We start from the raw sequence: 26,598 nt of genomic DNA on the forward strand, positions 1-26,598 counted from the left end.
ATTGAACTTGGTCTGACTGTGGATCCTGAAACAGCCCTGTGACCTAGCTTCAGCCCCACTCCGCCATCATCCAGGGGCTGTCCTACCCACCGAGGACCCTGGCAGGAGGCACACCCATCCATACCTCAAGGTTGCAGACCTCAGTATTGGCTGGGGTCCCTGAAGCAGCCCTCTGACAGTTCCAGCCCCTGTCAGCTGTGGTCAGGACCCAGTTCTGCCTACCTAGGGAGCTGCCAAGGGACCTGGCAGGAACCACACCCATCCACACACCTAGTCACAGGCCCACTGTCTGTGCACCTTGAAGCACACCCTTGTCCCAGCACTAGCCCAATTGAAAAAGGGGCTAGAGTCTCATCATCCCAGGGACCAGACAAGATCCATGCTTGCCTAAACCTCTGGTAACAGGCCTGCCAACCACAGACAGCACTGCAAACCCAGCAGCAGCCCCAAGACCTGGCTTCCGCCCCACTCAACTGAGACCCTAGAGTCAATTTCCTCAGTTCAGAGACCCAACAGAAGAAAATTTTTATCTGCTGAAACCAGTCTATAAAGACTGAAAGAGGCCTTTGCTCCTTCATATGCACAAGTGCCAATACAAGGCTACACAGATCACAAAGAATCAGGCAAATGTGATACCACCAAAGGAAACTAAGGAAGCTCAAGTAACCAAATCCAAATAAATAAAGATCTACAAATTGCCTGAAAAGAATTCAAAATAAACATCTTTTAAAAGCTCAGTGAGATGCAAAAACACAGACAACTAAAGGAAATCAAGAAGGCAATACATGAACAGATTGAGAAGTGTAATAAAGAAATTGAAACCATAAGAAAAGAACCAAACAGAAATCCTGGAGCTGAAGAATATAACAACAGAACTGAAAATTCAGTAGAGAGCTTCAACAACAGACTTGATCATGAAGAAGGAAGAATCAGCAAACTTGAAGATAGGTGATTTAGAATTAGAGGAACAAAAAGACGAAGAATGAAAAAGTGACAGAAGCATGTGGAACCTATAGGATGCCATCAAGCAAATGAATGTGTGCGACTTGGGAGTCCCAGAAGGAGAAGAGAGAAAATGGAAAAGCTTATTTAAAGAAATAATGGCTGAAAACTTCCTGAATCTCAGAAGGAGTATGGACTTTCAGATGCATGAAGCTCAAAAGACCCCAAGCAAGATTAGTCTGAGACATGTTATGCAAATTGTCAAAAGTTAAAGAATTTTGAAAGCAGCAAGAGAAAAACAACTCATCATATACAAGGCAAACACCTGCCTCCCCGCCCCCCGCATCATAAGGCTATGGGCAGATTTTTCAGCAGAAACCTTGTAGGCCAGGAGGGAATAGGATAATATATTAAAAGTGTGAAAGAAAAAAAACTACCAACCAGGAATACTGTACCCAGCAAAGCTGTCCATCGGAAATGGAGAGAGAGAGACTTTCCCAAACAAAAGCTTAGGGAATTCATCACTAGATCTGCTTTACAAGAAAGGTGAAAGGCAGTTATTCACATTGGAATAAAAGGAAGCTAAGTAACAACATGAAAATGTATGAAAGTATAAAACTTGCTAGTAGAGGTCAATATACAGCAAAATTCAGTACTCTAATACTGTAATGGTGGTATGTAAATCACTTTTTATTCTACTCTAAAAGCTAAAAGACGAAAGTATTAAAAATAACTATAGGGGCTGGCCCAGTGGTTAAGTCTGCACATTCTGCTTCAGTGGCCCAGGGTTCGCCGGTCCGGGTCCTGGGCACGGACATGGCACCACTTGGCAAGCCATGCTGAGGTAGGTGTCCCACATATAAAGTAGAGGAAGATGGGCACAGGCGTTAGCTCAGGGCCAGTCTTCCTCAGCAAAAAGAGGAGGATTGGCAGATGTTAGCTCAGGACTACTCTTCCTCAAAATAAATAAATAAATATAGCTGCAATAATTTGTTAATATATATACAAAATTTAAAAATGTAAATTGTGGAGGCTAGCTCCGTGGCCGAGTGGTTAAGTTTGCACTCTCCACTGTGAAGGCCCAGGGTTCGGATCCTGGGCGCGGACATGGCACTGCTTATCAGGCCACATTGAGGTGGCATCCCACATCCCACAACTAGAAGGACCTGCAACTAGGATATACAACTATGTACCCAGGGAGGAGGGGCGGGTTGGGAAATAAAGCAGAAAAAAAACAGATTGGCAACAGTTGTTAGCCCACGTGCCAATCCTTAAAAAAAAAAAAAGGAAGATTGGCAACAGTTGTTAGCCTAGGTGCCAATCTTTAAAAAACAAAACAAAACAAAAATGTAAATTGTGGCATCAATAGCATAAAATGGGGAGGGAGAAGTAAAATTGCAAAATTTTTGTGTCCAATTAAAATTATCAGCTTAAAATCGACTGTTATAAGTTATTTTATGTAAGCCTCATGGTAATCATTAAGAAAAAACCTCTAGTAGATACACGAAAGATAAAGAAATCAAAATATACCACTACAAAAAATATCAACAGATCACAAAGGAAGATAGGAAGAGAGGAACAAAACAACTGAAAAACAGAAAACAACAAAATGGCAATAATAAGTCGTTACTTAATCAATAATTACTTTAAATGTAAATGGATTAAATTCTCTAATCAGCAGACATTGTCTGAATGGATTAAAAAACATACAACAATATGTTGCCTACAAGAGACCCATTTTAATTTAAGATCACACAGGCTGTGGAAGGATAGAACAAGGTATTCCATGCAAATGGTAAACAAAAGAGAGCAGGGATGGCTACACTTACCTTGGACAAAATTTTCACTTTCAGTCAAAATCTGCCACAAGACAAAAAGAAGGCCACTATATAATGATAAAAGGGTCATTTCATCAAAAGGATATAACAACCTTAAATATATGTTCACCCAACATCAGAGCGCCTAAATATTAAAGCAAATGTTTACAGAACTGAAGGGAGAAATAGAGAACAATACAGTAATAGTCAGAGATTTCACTATCCCACTTTCAACAATGAATACCTCATCCAGACAGGAAATCATAAAAGGGAGAGCAGACTTAAATAACACTGTAGTCCAAATGGACCTAATAGACATATCCAGAACATTCCATCCAACAGCAACAGAAAACACATTCTTCTCAAATGCACGTGGAACATTCTCCAGGATACATCACATGTTAGGCCACAAAACAAGCCTTATCAAATTTAAGAATATTGAAATCATGTATCTTTTCCAACCACAATGGTATAATACTATGAGTCAATAACAGGAGGAAAATTGGGAAATTCACAAATATGTGGAAATTATCACACTCCTGAAAAACAATGGGCCAAAGAAGAAACCAAAATGGATATCAAAATATCTTGAGACAAATGAAAAAGGAAACATGACATACCAAAACTTATGGGATATGGCAAAAGTGGTTCTTAAATGGAAGTTCATAGTGATAAATGCCTATCTTAAGAAAACAGATCTCAAACAAGCTAATTTTACACCTTGAAGAACTAGAAAAGAAAAGAACAAACTAAGCTCAAAGTTAGCAGAAAGAAGGAAATGATTAGAGCAGAAATAAATGAAATAGAAACTAGAAAGACAATAGGAAAGATCAGCAAAACTAAGAGTTTGCTTTTTGAAAAGATAAACAAAAATGACAAACCTTTACAATAGACTAACCGAGAAAACAGAAACAGCACTCAAAATTATAAATGTAAGAGGAGACATTACAACTTGATACCACAGAAATACAAAGGATCACAAGAGTCTACTGTGAACAATTATATACCAACAAATTGGATAACCTAAGGGAAGTGGATAAATTTCTAGAAGCATACACTCTAGCAAGACTGAATCATAAAGAAATAGAAAATCTGCACAGACCAATAACAAGTAAGGAGATTGAAGCAGTAATCAAAAGCTTTCCAACAAAGTAAAGCCAAAGACCAGGTGATGTCATGAGTGAATTCTACCAAACATGTTTTTTGCATGCACACTCTTTATTTGGAAAAGTCTAGAAGACTATTCCCCACATTGTTAGTATCTTTAAATGGTGGAATGACGGTTGGTCATTTTATCATTTATGCTTTTATATATTTTTCAAAGTTTCTGTAATTAAAGTGCATTCAAAAATAAGATGAAAGAAGAAAAAATGTTTAATTTGGTTAGTTCAAAAATATTTAGAGTACTACCAGATATCCCTATCCATATGCACAACTGTAGAATTTGTTTTTGTTATCAGACCAAAATGGGGATCATGCACTGCATTGGCAACTTCTATAGTTTACCATCCGGTTCTACCAAACATTTAAAGAAGGATTAATGCAAGTTCTTCTCAAACTCTTCCAAAAAATTGAAGAGCAGGGGAAATTTTTACACACATTTTATGAGGCCAGAATTACCTTGATATGAAAGGAAAGGAAAATTACAGACCAATATCTCTGATTAATATAGATGCAAAAATCTTCAACAAGTTACAGCAAACCAAATTCAACAGGATATTAAAAGAATCATACACCATGATCAAGCAGGATTTATCCCTGGAACACAAGGATGGTTCAACCTACACAAATCAATCAATATGATATACTACATTAAAAGAGTGAAGAAGGGGCCAGCCCAGTGGTGCAGCGGTTAAGTTAGCACATTCTGCTTCGGTAGCCTGGGGTTCACTGGTTCGGATCCCAGGTACAGACCTAGCACTGCTTGTCAAGCATGCTGTGGCAGGCGTCCCACATACAAAGTAGAGGAAGATGGGCATGGATGTTAGTTCAGGGCCCGTCTTCCTCAGCAAAAAGAGGAGGATTGGTGGCAGATGTTAGTTCACGGCTAATCTTCCTCAAAAAAAACCTATATGATCATCTCAATAGATGGAGAGAAAGGATTTGACAAAATTGAACATCCTTTCTTAATTAAAAGCTCTCAACAAATTAGGTATAGAAGGAACATAGCTGAACATAATAAAATCCACATGTGACCAGCTGTAGCTAACATTGTAATCATTGGTGAAAAGCTGAGAGCTTTTCCTCTAAATCAGAAATAACACAGGAGTGCCCATTCTTACCACCTCTATTCAACACAGTACTGGAAGTCCTAGCCACAGCAATTAGGCAAGAAAAAGAAACAAAAGGCATCAAAATCAGAAAGGAAAAATTAAAATATTCTCTGTTTGCAAATGACATGATCCCACATGTATAAAATCCTAAGCTCCACTAAAAAACTGTTAGAATTAATAAGTGAATTTGATAGAATTTCAGGATACAAAATCAATATGCAAAATCATTTGTGTTTCTATACACTAACAACGAACTATGTAAAAAAGAAATTAAGAAAACAATGTGTTTACAATAACATCAAAAACAATAAAATACTTAGGAATAAATTTAACCAAGAAGTGAAAGATCTGTACACTGAAAACTATAAGGCACTAATAAAAGAAATTGACGAAGACACAACTAAATGGAAAAGATATCCTGTGTTCATGGGTTGGGAGAATTAATATTGTTAAAATGTCTACGCTACCCAAAGAGAGCTACAGATTCAGTGCAATCCCTATCAAAGTTCCAATGGCATTTTTCACAGAAAGAGGAAAAAAAATCCTAAAATTCATAGGAACTACAAAAGACCCCAAATAGCTAAAGCAATCTTGAGAAAGAAGAACAAAGCTGGAGACATCACACTTCCTGATTTCAAACTATATTGCAGTATTGTAGTCATCAACACAGTATGCTAGTGGCATAAAAACAGTCACATACCAATCGAACAGAATAGAGAGCCCAGATATAAACCAGGCATATACAGTCAACTAATCTTTGAAAAGGACACCAAGAATACACGGTGGGGAAAGGATAGTTTCTTCAGTAAATGATGTTGGGAAAACTATATATCCAAATACAAAAGAATGAAATTGGACCCCTGCCTTGCACCATATCAAAAATCAGCTCAAAATGGATTAAAGCCCTAAATGTAAGACTTGAAACTGTAAAGTCTTCTGGAAGAAAACATTGGGAAGAGCTCCTTGACGTTGGTCTTGGCAATTATTTTTTTGATATGAGACTAAAAGCACAGGCAGCAAAAACAAAAATCAACAGATAGGATTACATCAAACTAAAAAGCTTCTGCACAGCAAAGGAAACCATCAACAAGATGAAAAGGCAACCTACTGAATGAGAGGAAATATTTGCAATCCATATACCTGATAAGGGGTTAATATACAAAATATATAAGGAATTCATACAACTCAATAGCAAATAAACAAATAACCCGATTAAGAAGTAGACAAAGAGCTTAGACATTTTTTCAAAGACGACATAAGAATGGTCAGCAGGTATTTGAAAAAGTGCTCAACATCACTAATCATCAGAGAAATGTAAATTAAAACCTTAGTGAGATATCACCTCACACCGGTTAGGATGGCTGTTATCAACAAGATGAGAGAACAAAATGTTGGTGAGGATGTGGAGAAAAGGGAACCTTTGTACGCTGTTCGTGGGGATGTAAATTAATACAGCCATTATGGAAAACAGTTTGTATTTGTCAATTATAGCTCAATGCTGGAAAACATTATAATAATCTTACATGTGACATTTTTTTGTCTATGTCACAGTTTTGTCAGATAGCCCTGTAAAAAGAATTTCAGGTCTGAAACATAACCCTGGAGGAAGAAACCATGATTCTGAAAAGGTTATTCATTTCACAGATATTTATTGAGTTAGGTGAATTATCCAGGGTCATATATTTAGTTGACAGGCTGAGATTAATATATGTCTTCTGATTGCTTTACAGTTATTTCCTGCCTGTCGTCTACCTTGAGTTATTTTGCCCTTTCGTATGTTTATACTGTGTCTCTCTCTTCAACCTGACTGTGGCTTCCTGGGAGAGAGGGGCTGTGTCTTATGTTTTATTCATTTATTTGTTTATTTGCATCCATGACAGTACCTAGTAGACATATACTTAACTGCTGCTGCCATGGTTATTGTTGTGATACTATTATATGTGCTCAATTTGGATTTAAATTCCTCTCTCTTCCTCTAGCTGACCTAGACCTCTCAGAGGTTGAGTTCTGATACTAAAAGAATAGAATTTTATGTGTCGGTTTTCTCTCTCTTGGTCCTTGCAAAGTCCCCACTCAAGGGAACCCTGTACTGCCCACCTTTAGAGATGCTACAGAAGGCGGGACAGTTGTACCCTCTCGTCGTCCCCACTTAATCTCTGTGCCCTGTCCCCATAGGGGCCCTGACTCTGATGTTGCATTTCTGTCAGTAACGTGCTGCTTAGTTATATAGGAGAAATCCATTGTTTAATGAGACTTGTAACATTGTGCAAGTCTCTGCCCTTTTGGCAGAAAGTCCATGCCTTGTGATATTTGCCAAACAACACTTCATATTTTAGTCACGTGTTACAATAGTACTTTGCATAAGATTGACTTTCAATGGTATTAATAACCAATCAGTATTCAGCAATATTAGCTGTCCCCACTGTCCTTTAACCTATCTGATCTATTAACTCCTGCAGTTAAATATGTCTGTCTTCCTTTCTGAAGTCCAGCCAGCAACAGAAAGTAGTCGTAACTATCCGGTGTCTCTACTTCCTAAAGGGCACTCCAATGACTTCCTGAACATGTGTGTGTTCCCTATAGTGTTTCACTCTCTGCTACTGGGAGCCAAGTTTCAGAACTTTTAACTAACTAGTGAAGTGAAGCTGAAATGAAATTAGGATTCTTAGCTACAAGATTCATAATCATATCAAGTACAATAGTTTGAAAGATTACCAGATATAAATGTGCTGCTGACTGCAGGGTTTACTGCAGCAGCTCCCATACGAGAAAAGGAGAGTTTAAAACCATCTTGTGGAAAGCATGGTGGTCAACCTCTCCACACAGTGCCCCTACAGAGCTACCATTTTCTGAAGTGTTCCCTCTCTCTGGCCGTCATAACAAAGATTTATGGAAAAGTAGGTTTGAAAAAGGCACCAGCTTCCCAGACTGGATTAGAACAAATATCTAACTCTGTCTCTACAGATAGTTTTCTGATCTGTTCTTAACCACCGCTAGCTCCAATGATAAATATTCCAAGATCATCTTAGATAAACTATTTCATATAAGCTGGGTATCTATTAAAAATATTTTCGAGTGTTTTAAATTCAATCTCCTTTTATTCTTATAATTTAAAATGAAAGTCTCTGATATTTCTCTAAGTATTTTGATTATTAAAAAGCAAGCAGTTCCCTACCTATTCACCAAAATCTGCCGCTCATTACAAATTGCTCTGACGATTCAAATTTTGACAGTTCACTAGGATCCAAAATTCAATTAAAAAAATTTTGTCCCTTTTTACAGTATGAATGGTTGATAAAAGAGAAAGTGAGGAATGGTGAAGAAATTTATTATCATGTTTGCAGACCATTTCTAATAGCATATAGATCACCAGAGTATGTGTGGACTGATATGGTCTTAACTGAATTTATTTTAGTCATTCAAAGTCAACATAGTCTTTTTGGGCACATTCTATGTACTGCACATCTTGCACTGAGTCCTGAGAAGCCAGAAAGAACAAAGGCATGGTCTCTAATCTTTAGTGGTCTCCCAGTACAGTGAGACAAACTTGTATGTGGTTAACAATGATTTTTAATGCAGAAGGTTTAAAAGTGGCTTCATAAAAATTAATAATAATAATAATAGAGGTGCTATAAAAGCCAAAAGGACTTCTTGAAAAAAGTTAAAGGGATTCAAGGCCTTTACAAATCTGGCTCAACCTACCTTCCTGACTGACTCTTCCATAATTCTTTATCCTCTACCCAGGCTACATTACAATCACATTATTTCAGATGTATCCCAGTGATTTCACACCTCTGTATCTTTGCTAAGGTTATTTCCTTTATCTGGAGTGCCCTTGTCCTACTTTGTTAATGGTCAATGAAATTTCATCTTCTCTAGGAAGCTCCCTCTAATTCTTACCATTTCATATAAATGGAATCACGCAATATATGTCCTTTTTTGTCTACATTCTTTCACTTAGCATAATGCATATCACAGCATATATCAGTGTTTTATTCCTTTTAATGGCTGAATAATATTCCATTGTATATATATGTATACTGCATTTTGTTTATTAATCAGTTGATGGACATTGGGGTTGACTTTACTTTGGGGCTATTATGAATAATGCTAGTATAAACATTTGTGTACAAATATTTCTGTGGATGTGTATTTTCACTTCTCTTGGGTATATGCCTAGGGGTGGAATTGATGTATCATATGGTAGCTTTATGTTTAACTTTTTGAAGAATCCATAAACTGTTTCTCAAAGTGGCTGCTCCTTTTTGCGTTCAATGGGAAAAGCAGTGTATGATATTTCCAGTTTCTCCACATCCTCATCAACACTTGTTATTATTTATCTTTTTTATTGTAACCATCCTGCTAGGTATAGAATGGTATCTCATTTTGGTTTTAATTTGCATTTCCCTAATGATTAATGATGTTGGGCATCTTTTCGTGTATTTGTTAGCCATTTGTATGTTTCCTTTGGAGAAATGTCAATTCGAATTCTTTGCCCATTTTTTAAATTGGATTAGTTGTCTTTTTATTGTTGAGTTGGAAGAATTCTTTATATATTCTAGATACTAACCCTTATCAGATGTGTGATTTTCAAATATTTCCTCATTCTGTGGGTTGTCTTTTCACTTTTTTGGTAAAATCATGTGAAGCACAAGAATTTTTAATTTTTATGAAGTCCAATTAATCTATTTTTTTCTTTGTTGTTTGATCTTGATGTCCTATCTAAGAAACCATTGCCTAATCCAAGGTCATGAAGATTTACATCTATGTTTTCTTCTAGTATAGTTTTGCTCTTACATTTAGGTATTTGATCCCTTTTGAGTTAATGTTTATATGTGGGGTGAGGTACTGGTCCAACTTCATTCTTTTGCTCGTGGACATCCAATTGTTTCAGCACCATTTTCAGAAAAGACTATTCTTTTCCCATTGAATTGTCTTTTTGGCCCCCTCATCAAAAATCCGATCCTGATTTTAGAAAAACAAAAACAAAATAAAGTTAGCATCCTAGCTCTTCTCTCACCACCATTATTTTCTGAAAACATGAACTTCAGTTTAGTAGAGACATGAGCGTGGCTTAGCTCTATAAAATATTACAGCATAATCCAAGGATTTTTTCTTATTTCACACAGCACTCAGAAAAGACTGCTCTTATCTCCTGCCTCCCAAATCTACCAGTGTATCTTCATCCGTACCCTTACACTCTGCCTTCTCTCCTATTACCATGGATGAACGGAACTTGGACCTCTCTGGGGTCAACCCCTCTGCTTGAACTCTGAATCCCATTCCTTCTTACTCAAGGACTGTTTTACAGTGATCACCTCCCTCCTTTATGACATCAGTTTCTCCCTTCTAGATCCTTCCCATCAGCATAGAAACACGCTATAATGGCTGTCAACATTTTTTTAATCTCTCCCTAGAAACAATATTCCTCCTCTTCATTAGAGCAAATCTCTGGGAAAGGATTATATGTACTTGCTGTCTTCATATCCTATCCTCCCATTCTTTCTTCAACCCCCACACCACTGCAATTGTTCTTGTAAAGGACACCAACAACCTCCATTCCACTGTGCCAAATCCAAAGGTCAGTCTACTGTCCTTATCTTACTCCCTGTCTCAGCAGCATTTCACCCAACTGATCACTCCCTTTTGAAGCACTTTCATGTCTTTGCTTCTGAAATACCACACCCTCCTGTTTTTCTTCTGAGCTTATTGGACATCTTTTCTTAGTCTTATTTGCAAAATCTGTCTTCTTTTCCAGACCCCTCAAGGTTGGCTACCTCACAAGTCCACTTGGGTATTTAACGAGCATCTCACACTCAAGCTGTATAAAACGGAACTCCTAATTTACGCTCCTGCCTAAAAAAAGGTGATCCCATTTCTACCCAAGTTTTCCCCCATCTCAATAATTTGTACCACCGATCACCCAGTTACTCAAGCCAAAAACTGTATGATTCCTCTACTTTTCTCAACCAATCCATCAGCAAGTTCTGTTGACTCTGCCTTCAAAATAGACACTCAAAATACATGTGGAATCTAAATTGTCAGTCTCGAATTATCATCTCACAAGTAAATAATATTTCATTATAAAGAGAAAAGGTCCTTTTACAATGGAGAAATCTGGCAGTCATCACTTGAACCAAATGATTAAACTTATCATTATTTTGGATGAACATATGATAAGCATAAAAAATATTTTTGAGGACTAGAAAATGTCATAGAAATATATTATTGATTATTAAATGAAAAATTTTATAAAACACTATAAACTGCATAATGTCATATTTTTATTGTAGTAAAATATACATAAAATTTACTATTTCAACCCTTTTTTTTATTTTTTAAAGATTTTTTTTTCCTTTTTCTCCCCAAAGACCCCCGATACGTAGTTGTGTGTTCTTTGTTGTGGGTCCTTCTGGTTGTGGCATGTGGGACGCTGCCTCAGCGTGGTTTGATGAGCAGTGACATGTCTGCGCCCAGGACTCCAACCAATGAACCACTGGGCCACCTGCAGCGGAGCGCACGAACTTAACCACTCGGCCACGGGGCCAGCCCCTATTTCAACCCTTTTTAAGCGTACAGTTCAGTGGCATTAAGTACTTTCACATTGTCCCATTTTTATATATAATTTTGTATGTGTTATATAAATAGGAAAAATGGAAGAATATGGAATCATATTCAAAACTGGTTATGCAAGTGATGGACTTGTATTTGACTTTTACCTTTATCTTGTCTGTATTTTCTAAATTTCCTATGTGAACACATACTGTATGATTTGTAATAAGAAAAATGTGTTTGTTGTCTTTTAAGTCAAGGATGGCATATGCTTCAAGGAGGAAGTAGTCATTGTCAGACTTTAGAGAAATCACGTATAGTGACAATGGAACTGCTTTTGGGCTTGGCAATTATGGCTTTACACATTCAGGAGGATAAAGTCCCCTGAATGGGGAAAACAGAAAGGACAAAATATGGGAAGCCCAGGAAAGCTGAGATTTTTTTGGTTGAGTAGGAATGGGGCCAGGAGGGGATTCCAGGCTCGGAGAAATGCCTGAAACAGAAGCAAGTGGGAAGGCAGAGCATGACAGCGGGCGAGAGCAGCTCAGCCTGCCTGGACCCCCAGTTCATGTGGAGGAGACCGTGCTAATGCATGTGGATGTGGAGGAGTGGAAGGGCCCTGCTGAGTGTGTGGAGAGTTTGGATTTTATTTTGTAAGCTATGAAGAGCAATCATCAAAGCGTTTTGACATTATTAAAGCAGTATTTTGGGAAGATCAAATCTGATTAATCTGAATTTGTAGAGGGAAAGACCAAAATCAGTAAAACCTATTAGAAAGAGAAAGCTGTAATCTAGGGGTTAAGTAAAAAGAATTTAAACTGGCGGGGGAGGAGGGAGAATGGAGGAGAATAGGTGGTGGTAGTGAACTAATGTGCAGGAAAGGAAGAAGAGACAATATTATCTCATTTAAACCTTTTTTAGTAACAATATCCATTCACTTATCATTTGGTTTCACTTATCATTTATCAAATTCTGTACTGTATCTGTTTCATGTACAGTAATTTGAAGTCTAGGATGATATTATGTCCAGAGGTACACATATTTATTTAAAAATATTTCACTAGATTGTTTCCAACCTCATCAAATTGGATTGATTTATGTTTTAGAGTTGTCTTCCTGAAGTAATATTTTGGAAAGTTATTGTAAAATTATAATTCATTTTTCAATGCATTTTCTTTATTTAAATAACGAATTAATTGCATTGCCTATTTGGAGGGACCATTGGTTTTAATAGTTTCATCTATTAATTTATTTATAAGTTCAGTCTATTTCCAAATTTGTGTGAAATTTATTTTTCCAACTTAGATGTCTCCTCACTAAAATTCAATGAGGAAAAAGTTTTTTGTTTTCATTATGAATTCTAATAATGCTCTACATGTGAATAGCACTACAAAGAGAAGATATACACGATTATTTAGTGCAAGGGGTTCAATTCTCTGAGATGCTGAATTTAAAAGGGTTTTTTTTTTAAAAAAAATCAGATCATTTCAAATGTACTAGAGATGCTGACACCTTAAAGCACCACTGCTGTGATGATGTTTTTTTTTCTAATGTGACCGATGTAACAAATAATCGCTACTTCCTCTTATTTTCCTTTTAAATATATTTCCACTTAGTTATTTACTGGGTTGGTTTAAAACGAAGCATGCACTTTGTGTTAAAGTAAATTAGTTTGACCAGCCAGAGTATTGACATCAAGAGCTCATGCTCAGTGTTTCATGTCTCAGAAATGTGAAGAGTTTATGTTTTACGGATACAGAACCAGCTCTGATTACCAATCAGTTACCGTATCACACGAAACAGTTTTGATGCTTCTCTCTGGAGGCCCCACTGAAGCCTGCTTCTCCCCTCCAGGAAATATCGTTTAACAGGGTGAAAGGTCACTGGGGCAATCTAAGGCAGCTAATCTCAGGTGTGGCAGCAGCTGTTGTGTGGGACACGACTTATTTTATGAGAACAGAAACACTATTATCTGCACTCCCAAGGGAGATTTGGAGAAAGTCATGCCCAGGGAGTCCCATTCCAGGAGGATGTGCTCCAGCACTTATTTATTGGCAGGGATCACTAACTGAGATTCCATCTGGCAAAAAAGTGGATTTTTCCCTGTCCGAGAAAGTTGGGGAACAATTATGTAAGTTGTCTCAAAGAATTTATTTTTAACAAGTTTTTATGGAAAAATCGCAGTCCCTCAGTTGTTATAAGAAGTTCACTTTTTTTTAAAGAAAAAATAGAGACAGCTTGTGTATGAATTTCTATATAATTGTGTATTCATGTACCATATATTATAATTACTTGTCTTTTGATTTGAAATCATTCTTCAGTCTTTCTGGTGAATGTCTTATTTTCTATACTGGAAATATTGGAACTAGTTAGTGAAATCAAAGCCGTCAGTGGGGTGAGGAAGGGAACCCTGAGTAGCGCATCTCCAGCTGTCGTGGCGTTTGAAGTCCGCCTCTGTGTCAGCAGTGCTCTCTCTGCAGTCCACCGGCAGCTCTGCAGGACTGTAGAATCTGAATCAATGAACCCTGTGAGCCATTTGAGAGTCCCGCAAGACTAGTCAGATAAATTTTCATGAAATAAGCTCATACACAGTTTTAAAAATGAGATCGATCGTTAGAATTAAAGAAGTGTGTCTGAAAAAACAATTATATAATTTCTATCCCCATGGAATTTTTTTCAGCAATCTTCTAACATAGACTAGGTAACTCTAATAAATAAATGAGGAAATATTTTTAATTGTGTTGATTTTATTAGTTTATTTTTTATTTTGGCCTTAAGTAAAGAAAGCATATTTATTTCTGCTGTTAGTGAAGAAAATAGTTTACCCAACTAGAAATTCTTTATTCCTATTAGCATGAGCCTGTTTTGAATGTCACTGCTTTGATTTCTAAAATAAATCTATTTAAGGTCTTATAATTATTCTTCAAGTTAAGACATACTGTAGAGTTGGGGGGTTTTTACATTAAAACAACTGATAGCCCACCTGTCATTTCCATATATTAGTTTCTTAATAAAAGGAATACAATTAAGAATACAATTTAAAACTTGATTCTCCATCTTTTTTCCTTCTCAGCTTCCCCTTTCCCTCAACTCCCCACCCCAACCTCTTCCTCCACTGCAACTACAACTGGCTTCTACAACTAGGTATACACACCCATACACACACACACACAATGTTGGCTTAGAGTAGCAGAAGAGATTTGTTCTGATCCAGTGTATGTCTTTGGTTCAAACAGCCTTTATAAGACTGTATAGACTTTATTTACTATATCTATTAACTTATCTAAATATAAGAAAGACCAAAAGAAACGATTCTTTATTTCCTGTAGCCAATTGATAACATGTATTATCAATGGGTAAGTGTAATATTTATCATCTTTAAGAGCTTTTGTATGGGGGTAACGCTATGGCATTCAGATGCTGGCTTCATGTCATCCCTTTACTAGCTGAGTGCTCAGGTTAATTAGCTTCATTTCCGCATCTGTTACAATGAGCACAGCATAGATGCTCAGTAAATGCTAGTTACCTTATACACACCACCACTCCAGTTCCTTCTGTCTCTTTTTTTTTTTTTTTCACTTCGTCGTCGTTGATGATGGTGTGTCCTCTGACAAGCCCTGGACTTCACTCGTGGTCTAACACAGATTGCCGGAGAACAAGTTTAATCAGGATCCTGTACAGCAACACTAGAATATCTAAATTAAATCTACCCTAAAAATGTTGACTTCATGAATATGAAAATCTCCTATCAGATTTACTCATTACCATTAATAACTACTCTGTGACCATCTTGTAGAAGACATTGCTCCTTTGTGCATTTTACAGATTGATAAAAATTTGAGGAAGAAACCTTGCCCAAGAAGCACCTTCTTACTTTGTAAGAAAGGAATTATTTTAATAAATCATTTTTTATTAATAAATCAATCTGATTTTAAAACAACATGTGAAAACAAATTAATGTGGCCAAGGAGTGTTCTTGGTTCTCTGGTTGTTTCAAATTAATGTTGAAATTAAAACAAATGAAGCCACATCATTTTTGGAGCAATTGTTGCTCTTGATAGCACAGGGGCAAACGCACGTACTGCCAAACACTTGGAATCATCGAAAGAGTTATGTAAGGAAATTAGAAGTCTGCAAGCCAGCTGAAGTGTAGAAAAGGAAATAGATAACCTAGGAGAAATTAGATGGTGTAAAACGCTTAAAAGAGGTCAAAAGTTTTAAATAGAATGTTACTTTTTACATCTCTGTGATGGCACATAAGTGTATAACCTTAATAGTTGCTTTCTTTAGTCAGTTATTGGCTATCATTATCCTTCATTTGAACGTATCCGAGGCATCTACTTTATCTTAAGTATGGGCGTACAATGGGAAATGTTAAGAAGTAAATAGAAATACTGCTTGATAAATTCAAATCTAATCAAAGAAGCTATGCTTCAGTGTCTGGAAGTGATTGATTTATCAACTCATTCAACACTTACTGAGTGTCTGCTCTGTATAGTGGCTGCAGGAAAGATACTGTTCTTGTCCTGGAGAATTTACATTCCTGTAGGGAGATGATGTATAGGTTCAGATAATAGTAAAACTGTGTGGGGGAAAAAAAGATAAATATTGTAAGATATGCAAAGGGCTATATAAGTTAAAAGGGGCAAAAGATTTTTTTCCAACTCGCCTAATCCTGATGTATGTGTAGAATTTTGCCAGGAGGGAAATGGAATGGGAAAATATTCCAGACAGGAAACAGCTTGAACAAATGTTTGGGGTAGAAAAGTTCAGAGCAGATTTGAAAATAGTGTCCAGAAATGTCTGGATTAGCTTCCTTAGGAGATATAAGCAGCTGAACTGGAGGGTAAATTGGGGTTAATCAGTGGAGAGTCTTGATGATCATATGACAAAAAGTGGGGTTCCTTTAAGTAGCAGTTGGGAGCTATTGAAATTTTTGAGCAGAGGATTGAGTGACCAGGTCACAATCACAGTGGGAAACTCACTCTAAAAGTGAAATGTATGCTTTGGAGACAGGGTGAAAGGAGGCAGAACGATCATCTTGAACGTTGTATAATACGGCAGATGACCAAGGCCGAGTGATTAAAGAGACGTGACAGGAAAATCAACAGAGCTGATTAGGGAGAGCAGAGGGAGGAGTAAAGATGATTCATGCTTTGATTCATGAAGAGAAGGATAACATCATTAACAAGAGGGGCCAGGAGGAGGAGAAATTTGGGAACCAGATAACATTAGGCTTTGGAAGTGTTGATTAGGGTGATAATATTAATAATTATTGAGCACTTATTATTTGCCAAACACTATTCTGCATGTTTTACATGCATGATCTCGTTTATTCCTCAGAGGAACTTCAGAGCTCTTCCGCAGCCTGCCCAAGCTGACGCTGCCTGTCTGTGGTAGAGTCAGGATCCGGTCCCCAGGAGTGCAATTCCAGAGAGGAACTTATTGAGCTCTAACAGAATGCCTGTACTGAGTGGTGTTGGAGTGGAAGGCGAGGACAGGGTAAGAGAGGAGGAAAGACAGATGAAATGAAAGGAGGGCGGAGTGATCAGAGACATTTGGGGAATTCCCAGGAAAGATCACAGAGGGCCAAAGACTTTCAGAAAACTGAAAGTGAGTGTTTCTGAGAAGTCAAGAGTAGGAAGGGATCTAAGAAAAGGCATTTAGATTTAGTGGCCAAAAGAGCATCGATGGCCTTAAAAACAGTTTCAGAAAAGTGGTAAAGTCTAAAGTCTGTTGGCACAGGGTGGAGGAGTAATTCGTGAGGAAATGGGAGCAGCAGAGGTAGGCTTTGGGGGGAAGTCTGTCAGTAGAAAGGAGAGGCCAGAGGGTGGGAATGCTGACGAAAACTTCTTAAGGCTGGGGGACACTTACTTGGTCGGGTGCCTATTGGAAGGGGACAGATTTAAGATATAGGAGAGATCAGGCTTCTTCCAGAAGGAGAAAACGATGAGATCCAACACGAGGGGTTTGAGTCCTACAGGTGAGGACCTTTTCTCCTAGACTAGGAAGAAGTCAAAAAGAATGAGGCAAGATGTGTGTGTTGTGTGTGTTTTGGGGGGGAGGGTGTACTTAAACCCTTAAGTGTAGCAAAGAAGACCAAACTCACTCGCTTGATGATCTTGACTTTCTCAGCAAATTTAGGAGGCAAGGTACTGAGTGACTGAGAGAGGTTCAGACTCATGGCCCTGGAGGAGATTTGTAACAGTTTCTGTGGGAATGCAGTGAAAAATCAGTTAAAGAGAACTAAAAAGGTTGCCACACAGTATTGAGGTTCATGCCGAGGTTAAATAGCGTGAATTTTTAGTATAACTAGTTGCCAGGGTTATGTGACTTTCTTCTGCAATGTTTAGCAGTCTGGCAGTAGAGAACCCAGCTGGCACGATTTATAAAGGGTGAAGAAGTGGAGGATGCTAGTGAATCCATTTTAGAAATAACCAAATGCTGAGGAGAGCCAGGAATGTGCCTTTTTTAAGCTGCATGCCAGTTGGTTTGGGTGCAGGTTGTCCTCTGCAGACATGGAAAAGCGGCCAGAGCTGCTTAGAGAGCTAAGGAAAAGGAGAAGGAACAGGAGAGGCGGAAGTAAGGCAGTTAAGAAGGATGCACATTAAGGGGCTCAGGGCAGAGGAAATGCAGTCAGGCCATCAGAGTTTGAGAAGTTAGAACTGGCAGAGTTCGAGGAATGAGCTCCTGCTACCTGACTGTGAGGATATTAGAAATAATAAAGGTGTTTAAGTGGTCAAGGACTCTGGCAGTGGGTGTGGTAGAAAGGAAGAGCCACAGTCCAGGTATGAATTCATAAATGATCATCAAATAATGCCCAGAAAATAGGCCAAAAAAGAAAAAAAGGGAGGAATTGTTATCAATAAATAATAGAGACTTGAAAAGGCAAGTAATTACTGAGGTATAGTGTTAGGTGATTTTCAAAAATAACCATTGACATCTCATTAGTAAAATGGCATGTTAGAAGAAGGTTGATAGGAAGACAATTTATCAGGAACTATATATAGAATCAGATGTTAAAATGTGAATTCTTCTGGAGCCGGCCCCGTGGCCAAGTGGTTAAGTTCACGCACTCTGCTTCCGTGGCCCCAAGTTTCACCAGTTCCGATCCCAGGCACAGACATGGCACCACTCATCAAGCCATGTGTCCCACATAGCACAACCAGAAGGACCTATGGCTAGAATATACAACTATGTATTGGGGAGCTTTGCAGAGAAGAAGAAGGGGGAAAAAAGAAGATTGGCAACAGATGTTAGCTCAGGTGCCAATCTTTGGGAAAAAAAATTTGAATGGTTCTGTTCATCAGTATTTTACCTCTAGTATGCATTGAATGTAAATTGTAGTTCGATTTAGCATATTTTTGTAATGCTGGGTCCCTTATTGAACTCATATGTCTATTTTAGCCATCAGTATTGATGTGTTCATAAAATTCAGAAAAGACAAACTATTATTTCTATTTGAATTTTAACTATTTCCAAAAATATTTATATCTTATGAAATATTTTAAAAACTCATGTAGAATAGAGTAAGCAGGGTGATATGTAGCAGAGTTCTGGAGCAGACTTGAGAAGTTGTGATTCCAGTTTCTGTTCTGCCACTAACCTTCTCTTTGAATTTGAACAAATTACTTAATTTTCTAGTACCGAGTTCACGCATCAATAAAATAGATGTTATGATATACAGTAGTGATTCTCTAACTCAGTTAATTAAAGTTTTAAGCAAGGTGCAAAGGCATTTTGAAAAATAAAAAACTTAAGCAAATATACAGAGCTAAGTTATTGTTACTGGAGAATCAAATTAGAATTTCCAAATCTAGAATCAAGAAAAGAATATATTGACAATTTCAATTTAGTTAAGTTCTGGACTTAAGTCAACTTCCTTTGTTTTAAAAGCCTGATTTGAGTTAATAATGTCCAAACATAAGCTTCGGGATGACTAATCCATTTTCATGAATATGATAGAGATTTAAGTCAGAAAGTGACATGTTTTTATTAGCAGGTATAGCAAAGGAAAGTAGACACTTAAAATAGGACTTGTGTTCTAAATTCAGAAATATCAGTGGTCTGTAAAAAAGAAAAGAAAAGAAAAATGCGGCAGAACAACAGGGGAGGAGGAACCTTTTTTGGCCCTCTAAGCCCCCACCCTTTCTGAACCGCATGGTCCCTGGCTCTCTACCCTTTCATCTGCCACAAGCGATGCTCTGCGCTTTGTTGTAACCCTTTCAACTCTCATGATGTGGAAGAACTTATTAAAATGTATTTCCCCTATTCTTGCATGTATGAAATCTATGGATTAGCAGTTATGTTCCTAAAAATAACGCTTTAGTATTCCATACTGAAAAAGAAACTGTAGGGAAAAGCTGGAACATTAACAGGCATTTGGCAGACCTTTTGGAAAAACTGATTTGGTGTTACCTGTAATAAATAAATAGACAAATAACCACCAAAAAATGCTGTTGATGTTCTTAGAGGAAAATGACTATGTAAATAAACACATTAGATTTTATAAGGATAAAATGCAGAAATAATAAGTTGAAGTAATTTCCATGGGAGTAGACACTTTGATCCCTTGAGAACTTGGGCAGTCTTAGAACACATATTCTCCCCAGAAGTGGGAGCTACGTGCCTTGGGTGGTGTCACCAGTGACTGGTAACCACCGCAGTGTACACAAACATCATCAGGAAATGCGGGTAGGGCAAGGGTCTAGAAGCATGCCTTCCTTCTAGAAAAGTATCGCGGCTTCCAATCTACTGGTTGGTTTGCGTTTGAAAGGAAGAACCGGGACGGAATTTAGCTCTTGCCTTCGGTCACAGAAACCTTCGGTTTCAGAGGCAATGTCTTTCCTTGAGATGGATTTCCTTGTTGGCAGTCTCTGTAAGGTGGAGAAGTAGGAGACTCTTCGCTCTTGCTGCACTTATTGGTTGTTTTCCCCAGACTGACAAGCTTGTCTGTGGAACTGCTAAGAGGAAAGTTTCGAGTTACGAGAATTAGGCAAGCCCACTGAGGAGCAGGAGGACTGGAGGAGGAGCGGCAGCTCCTTTAAGCACTGTGGCAGCTGCTCCTCTGATTGGCTGGATGATTCAGCTGCTTCCCTGGAACAAAAGGTCAAAGTGGACTGCAGTGTAAATGTAGAGAGGCAGCCGATAAAATAGCATTGCTGGAAGAAGTTTGGAGGCTGCGAGCAGCAGCTCACGGGCTGACTGCAGAGCAAGCTGCTTCTCCAGCTGTGAGGTGCAGCCTCACGCCCCGAGCCCTGCTCAGCCACTGTAAGAAGACGCTCACTGTACAGACGACCAAACTTGGCGTGGAAGAGACAGTGGTGAGGGTCCCTGGCAAATTTATACGCAAGAATGGCTTGTGAAATCATGCCGCTGCAAAGGTAGTATTCCTTCTTATTTGTTTTATTCTGTTCTGTATTTTCTGAGTAGTATTAAACCACATAACTTTGCCAGGACTTGTCATCTTTTAGTAATATGTTGCCAACTGTGTAGAGCCCATTGTACATACTGTTCTTCCCTAAGACTAGAAAATTTTAGTATTATACTGCTGCTTTAACTGACATTTATGCCCAATTTCTTTTTCACTTGATTGTTGTGTTATTGCCTTCCCTGAATGAAAATAAACATAAGAAAATATCTTTGAGGAAAAACAGAAACTGAAGAATATATTGAGCAGGTTTCTAATAAAACTGAATCAGCTTCTTACCAAGGTTGCGAAGCTGTGGTAAGCTCTAAGCCTGTTTTAAAGGATACTGATAAGGCTCAAGACTTTTTTTAATGCATCTTAGGATCCCTCCCTTCTGGAGTTCAGATCGAGGCAAGGATTTTCTATCAACCAGTTCATTATAATACATGGACATAAATGTTAAGGATAATATTTGCCCGTGAATAATTCTAGATAGGTTTATTACACAAATGACAGTTTTTAAAAAAGTGCTCTGTAAGAATGATTGAGCACAAGGCTCTGTTTGGCTCGGTTAGTGATTGTAACATGGCTTGTGGAGGGTACGGTGGAGAACTTACAGCAGAGCAGAGGAAGGTGAAGTGGAACAAAGGGGCTCATGAAGGAGAACACTGCTGGGGAAAGAATACGTGAATGATGTGTCCCGGAATGCTAAAGCTGGAAGTCACCTCCGCGGTGATGGACACCAGCCCTCCGGTTTCACAACAGCAAAACTGAGGCCTGGAGGAAGTCTCAGACGTGCCCACGGTCACATTTTATGATTTTTTAACTGACTTTGCCAATCATATTATCGTATTGGAACTTCAGCTGCTTTGCATGTATTGGCATTCAATTCCACAGAAATGCTTCCTTTAAGAAAACGATGGGGGGTTTTATTAGTGGAAATGATTTTAAAAATCAAAGAGTAAATATAGTTTATAAGATTGAAAAAAATCTAACAAAATGAATTTTATCTTTAAACATCAGGCCACCAATGTTTTGCTGAATGTCTGTGTTTTAACCATGAGAATAAAGTAAACAAAAATTTGGTGTTTGTTTGCAAAATGTTCCTACGGATGTATACTGTGAGATAGACCAGTGTTGCTTTTCTTTTGCTGTAAAGACAAGTGCACTGGAATGGGAGCTTGATGGGGGTGTCCCAATAATTCCTTTGCTAAAAATTAATAACCCACGGGGCAGACAGTGGTTTATGGACAGATCTGAAATTTTTCTATATTAACTCGGTGGAAAGGTCCACACGCTTGAAGCTTGCAAGAGACTTAAACTAATGTACAATTTTTGGAGTCTTGATTTGGTTTCCAATGTTAAAGTAGGGGACTTGTTTTTCTTAAAATGACGTCCATTCTTAAGGGTCTTAAGTAAGTCGTATTCTAGATAAGAATATTGGATATTACTGAATTATTGTTTCTTTTTAAAGAAAATAGATCTTTATACTGCTAAAACATTGCTTAGGGAGTTAAGCTGATGGGAGCTGAAATAAACTCAGCAGTTTCCTCCACAATTATTTTGCACTGTTATTGCTTATCAGTAAACCTATGTAAGAGGAATAATTTGAATTTGCGTTCAAGAATGCTGATCAGTGCTTTCACTGTTTCCCCAGCTCTGAGAATTTAATTTGATTGATTACCCTGCAGTGTTCACTTCCAGCCCGTGCCTGCCTTTGATTATAAACCTCCTGAAGGCAAGGACCAGGATTGTGTGGTTCTCTTTGTTAAGGATCTCTTGTGAATTTAATCACTTGTGCAGAAAGCTTTCTTGTTCCTATATATAATTGCTTCTTCTACTCCCAGTTCAGTGTCTTTGGCTAAGGATTTCTGGGACTCTGGTAATGACAACAGTTGCCGGCCGCCCCCACTGTTGCCCTGCCCTGAAGCAGGAAGGTTGCAGAACCTTGCGGTATGCGTGCCACACTGGCAGACGGGATGAGGGCTTCCCTCCATTCCGTTTAAGGGGCTGGAAATGGAATTAAAAGTGAATGAGTAAAATAGCTTTAAAAACCAGTTAAAGAAATTCATGCCATTTGTATTGAGTAGAGAGGCCAATGCTTCTCATACTTTGGGTACATGAGAATTGCCTGGGGAACTTATTTGTAAAATCAGCTTCTTCCTCCTGCCCTCCTTCCCTAGACTTATTGAATCTGAATCTGGCTGTGACAGGGAAAGTGTCTACATTTTAACAAGCTTCCTAAAAGCAAATCTGATACAAACGACCCACACAGAGAAGCAGTGATCTAAACTCTAGTTAATGATTATAGCTTGTCTGAAACCATTGACAGCAAGTAGAAATAAGAATCTAACACTATACTACTCAGCATCCCCAAATAGCATATTTAGTATCATGACCTTATGTGAGGTCTTTTTTCCATAATTGGTGCTTTCATTTACTCCATGGTCAGCGTTACCTATTAAAACAGAGCATACTTACAATGTTGCTTAGTATTTTCTCCATGACTGAACACTCACTACTCTGTACTGCCAGTGATACTAGGGGAATTAAGACACAAACTCTGCTTCGGAAAGGTCCCATGCTAGTGAGGGTACAGACACATTACCAGATAATTACAATACCTGTATGGACGGTGTGATTAGCATAATAATAGAGATGTGCCCACATGGATAATAGTACCCAGATTTTATTTAACCTCATATAAGCATGTGATCTTATTGGAGGGTATGTTTGTACCCTAATGTCTACTTAGTTTATGATTTCCATGAGGGACTTTGTAGCCTTTCTTAGAAAAATGTGAAAATATGTAGAAGATAAATTTGTTCCTGCTAATCTGTAACTAAGATAAGAGTAACAAATGAGGTTGAAAGCTAAGAATGAAATAAAATACTTTGGTTCCCTTTAATGAATTTTTCTATCTTTTTATTACTTAATGTAATTTGCAGACTTTCCAGGATGGAGTTGACTATTTAGAAACTCATGATCTTTAGAAAAACCTGCAGAGGCTAAATGTTTAAAATGTGACCTTCTGTAAAGTGAAGAACTCAGGTCTTACAGTTCACTTCAAATGGCTTAAAGATAGGATCTTAGTACATATCTGTTCAGATGGTTAAATTGTCCCAATTATTTTTAAAAACACTAAAATATTTACATGTATTTCTTAATGATGAAACTCAACATACTGTATAGCATTGTATGGGGTACACTTGCTATCTGAAAATGTTCCCCAAAAAATGAGATAATGTCAGAAAGAAGTGGAGAAACTATATTAAGAATTGAAGTAAAAGTTTTCTTTTCTCAGGTGATGTAATTTGCCTTGTGTCACTAATGAGATAGTATGTTTTTTCAGATTCCAGGGTTTACTTATGCCTCAGTCTCTCTGCATGATTCATATTCCATTGCATTTTTTTCCTTAGGTATTTGGATCTGTAGGTAAGGATCTCTATCTTATGTACAGAAAGACTTCAATAGGGTGAGAAAGTCTTTACTTTGCATCTATGTCTATGACAAAACTCTTAACTTTCACAGCAGTAATTTGATTTGCTAGATTAACTTTCCAATAGCCACTAACTCAATTTATAGGCACAAAGAATAATGATTGAGCATAAAGTTAACAACACTAATGATTAATTTAGATTCCTTTGATTTTAATGTGTTGGTATCTGCTTTCATGTGTTAGCATCCTATTCTTTCCTTGGCTTATTTACCAAAATGGGGGACTGAGATCAAAAATGTCTGTGTAATTCTCTTTTTCATTGCTTCATCGAGCAAATCATGATATTAAATATGTTACTGTACATTTATTTTGTGATGGTGAAATACATTGTAATTCGATATTGCAATGGCTCTTTTAAGAAGAATTATAGCAACAGGGTTAATTAACGTGTATTAGTGATCCCGCATGGGAAAATTTCACTGAAACTTCTTATCAGCAGAATTCATCTGGTCTTTCTAACTATTGGTCTTTAGAATATCCTTTTGCAAACAAGTAAACATTGCTCATATGGGGATCATGTGGGAGTTAACCAGGGAACAACCCAGGTAATTAGTGATGGTCATGCTCGTGCATCCCCTGTGTGGTGTTAGAGAGCCCTCTACTGCTTGTGGTGGTGACACCTTCAGTTAATTTATCCATTAACTTATATTATTCCCAGCTTGTCGGCACTTTGATAGCACTCCCTACACTCTCCCCTCCTCTTCCACAAACACAGTCTAAGGGAGAATTAAAAGCTGCCTCACTTCAAATCTGGGTTAACCCTTAAGGGCTGTGTGTCTCAACTTAGACTTTGTCACCACTGTGGTGTGTATTTGGTGGTAACGAGAAGTCATTGAGAACAAATACTGTGGGCTCTACTCTTACATGATAGTTGCGGTACCTCTGGAGTCTAGATATTTGCTAATCACTCCCAATAAAGAGGACAGTATGAAGTAAGGAGAGGATATTTTTAAATTTGACAGAGATCACCTAGTCTAAACCATTGAAAATGCAGACGTGTTAGGTATTCAGCACACAATGGTGGGGAAAGCCATGGAAAGGTAGTAAATTTGTCATCAGAAAACATATCCAGACACTGACAACTAGCTAGCCATATGAATTTGGTCATTTTCCTCATCTATAAAATGGGACGATACCACCTGACATACTTACTTACAGGGGGAGTTTTGGAGTTAAAGAATATGATAGTTCTTTGTTGATGGTAAAACTACTCAGATGGAAAGGGTGCATGCTGCTTTTCTTTTGGTTTTGTCATCCTTGTACTTACAGGGCCTTTCAGTTCCTTGAATGCCAGAGTGCTTAACACAGTTAAGGAGATGCTCTATGGTTGCCTTGCCTTTCATTGGATGAATACTGGAAAGTGACCTAAAGAATGATTTGTGGGAAGTGCCATTGAAAATACCATAGAGTCAAATTTCTTTAAACTCTCAAAACTTTTTACCGTATTTTTTTCCCTGATACTTATATATTTAGGTGATGATCAGAATGAATTGCCAAAGAAATAACTTGTACTATACAAGACCTTTTAAAAGCACTATTTATTCTTCCCTTAAGAAGAACTGGAAATAACTTCTTTTGGAACAGCTTTATTGAAATTTAATTCTCATACTGTGCAATTCATCTGCTTAAAGTGTACACTCCACTGATTTTAGTATATTCACAAGGTTGTGCAACTATCACTGTAATCAATTTTAGAATATTTTCAACACCCAAAAAGAAACCCTGTACTCATTAGCAATCAACCCCTAATGCAGACTGAGCGTTTGTGTCCCCCTGAAATTCCTCTGTTGAAGCCCTCATCCCCAGTGTGATGGTATTTGGAGGTGGGACCTTTGGGAGGTAATTAGGTTTAGATGAGGTCATGGAGGTGGAGCTGCCATGATAGGATTGGTGCCCTTATAAGGAGTTGAAGGGACCAGAGAGTGCTCTCCCCACTCCCCCTCACCCCCTGCTCCCCGCCTTGTGGGGACACAGCAACCCAGGAAGAGCTCTCACCAGAACCTGACCGTGCTGGCACCCTGATCTCAGACCTACAGTCTTTAGAACTGTGAGAAATAAACCTTTCTATTGTTTAAAGCACCCAGTCTCTGGTATCTTGTTATAGCA

At 38.0% G+C, this 26,598-nt stretch overlaps 1 protein-coding gene and 1 long non-coding RNA gene across 20 annotated transcripts in view; both read left to right on the top strand.

Annotated features, from left to right (window-relative positions):
• Positions 1–26,598, top strand: part of FAM13A (family with sequence similarity 13 member A) — a 314,872-nt gene that overhangs the window by 200,911 nt on the left and 87,363 nt on the right. For 2 of the 19 annotated variants that reach the window (XM_070614316.1, XM_070614318.1), the window contains exon 1: positions 20,591–20,967. The exons of 14 other annotated variants lie outside the window; for them this stretch is intronic. In XM_070614316.1, the coding sequence (XP_070470417.1) occupies positions 20,939–20,967 (29 nt within the window). In that variant the 5' untranslated portion in view covers positions 20,591–20,938. Of the gene's footprint in view, positions 1–20,570; positions 20,968–24,412; positions 24,469–26,598 lie in introns of those variants that run through there. 3 more of the 19 variants (XM_070614315.1, XM_070614314.1, XM_070614317.1) reach the window with 3 other exon arrangements.
• Positions 10,370–11,292, top strand: LOC139082523 (uncharacterized). The gene is made up of 2 exons (XR_011538613.1): positions 10,370–10,613; positions 10,791–11,292. It is a non-coding gene; the product is annotated as an uncharacterized lncRNA (long non-coding RNA).

This window comes from Equus przewalskii, chromosome 3 (assembly GCF_037783145.1).
Source record: "Equus przewalskii isolate Varuska chromosome 3, EquPr2, whole genome shotgun sequence".
In the NCBI taxonomy this organism is placed as follows: domain Eukaryota; kingdom Metazoa; phylum Chordata; class Mammalia; order Perissodactyla; family Equidae; genus Equus; species Equus przewalskii.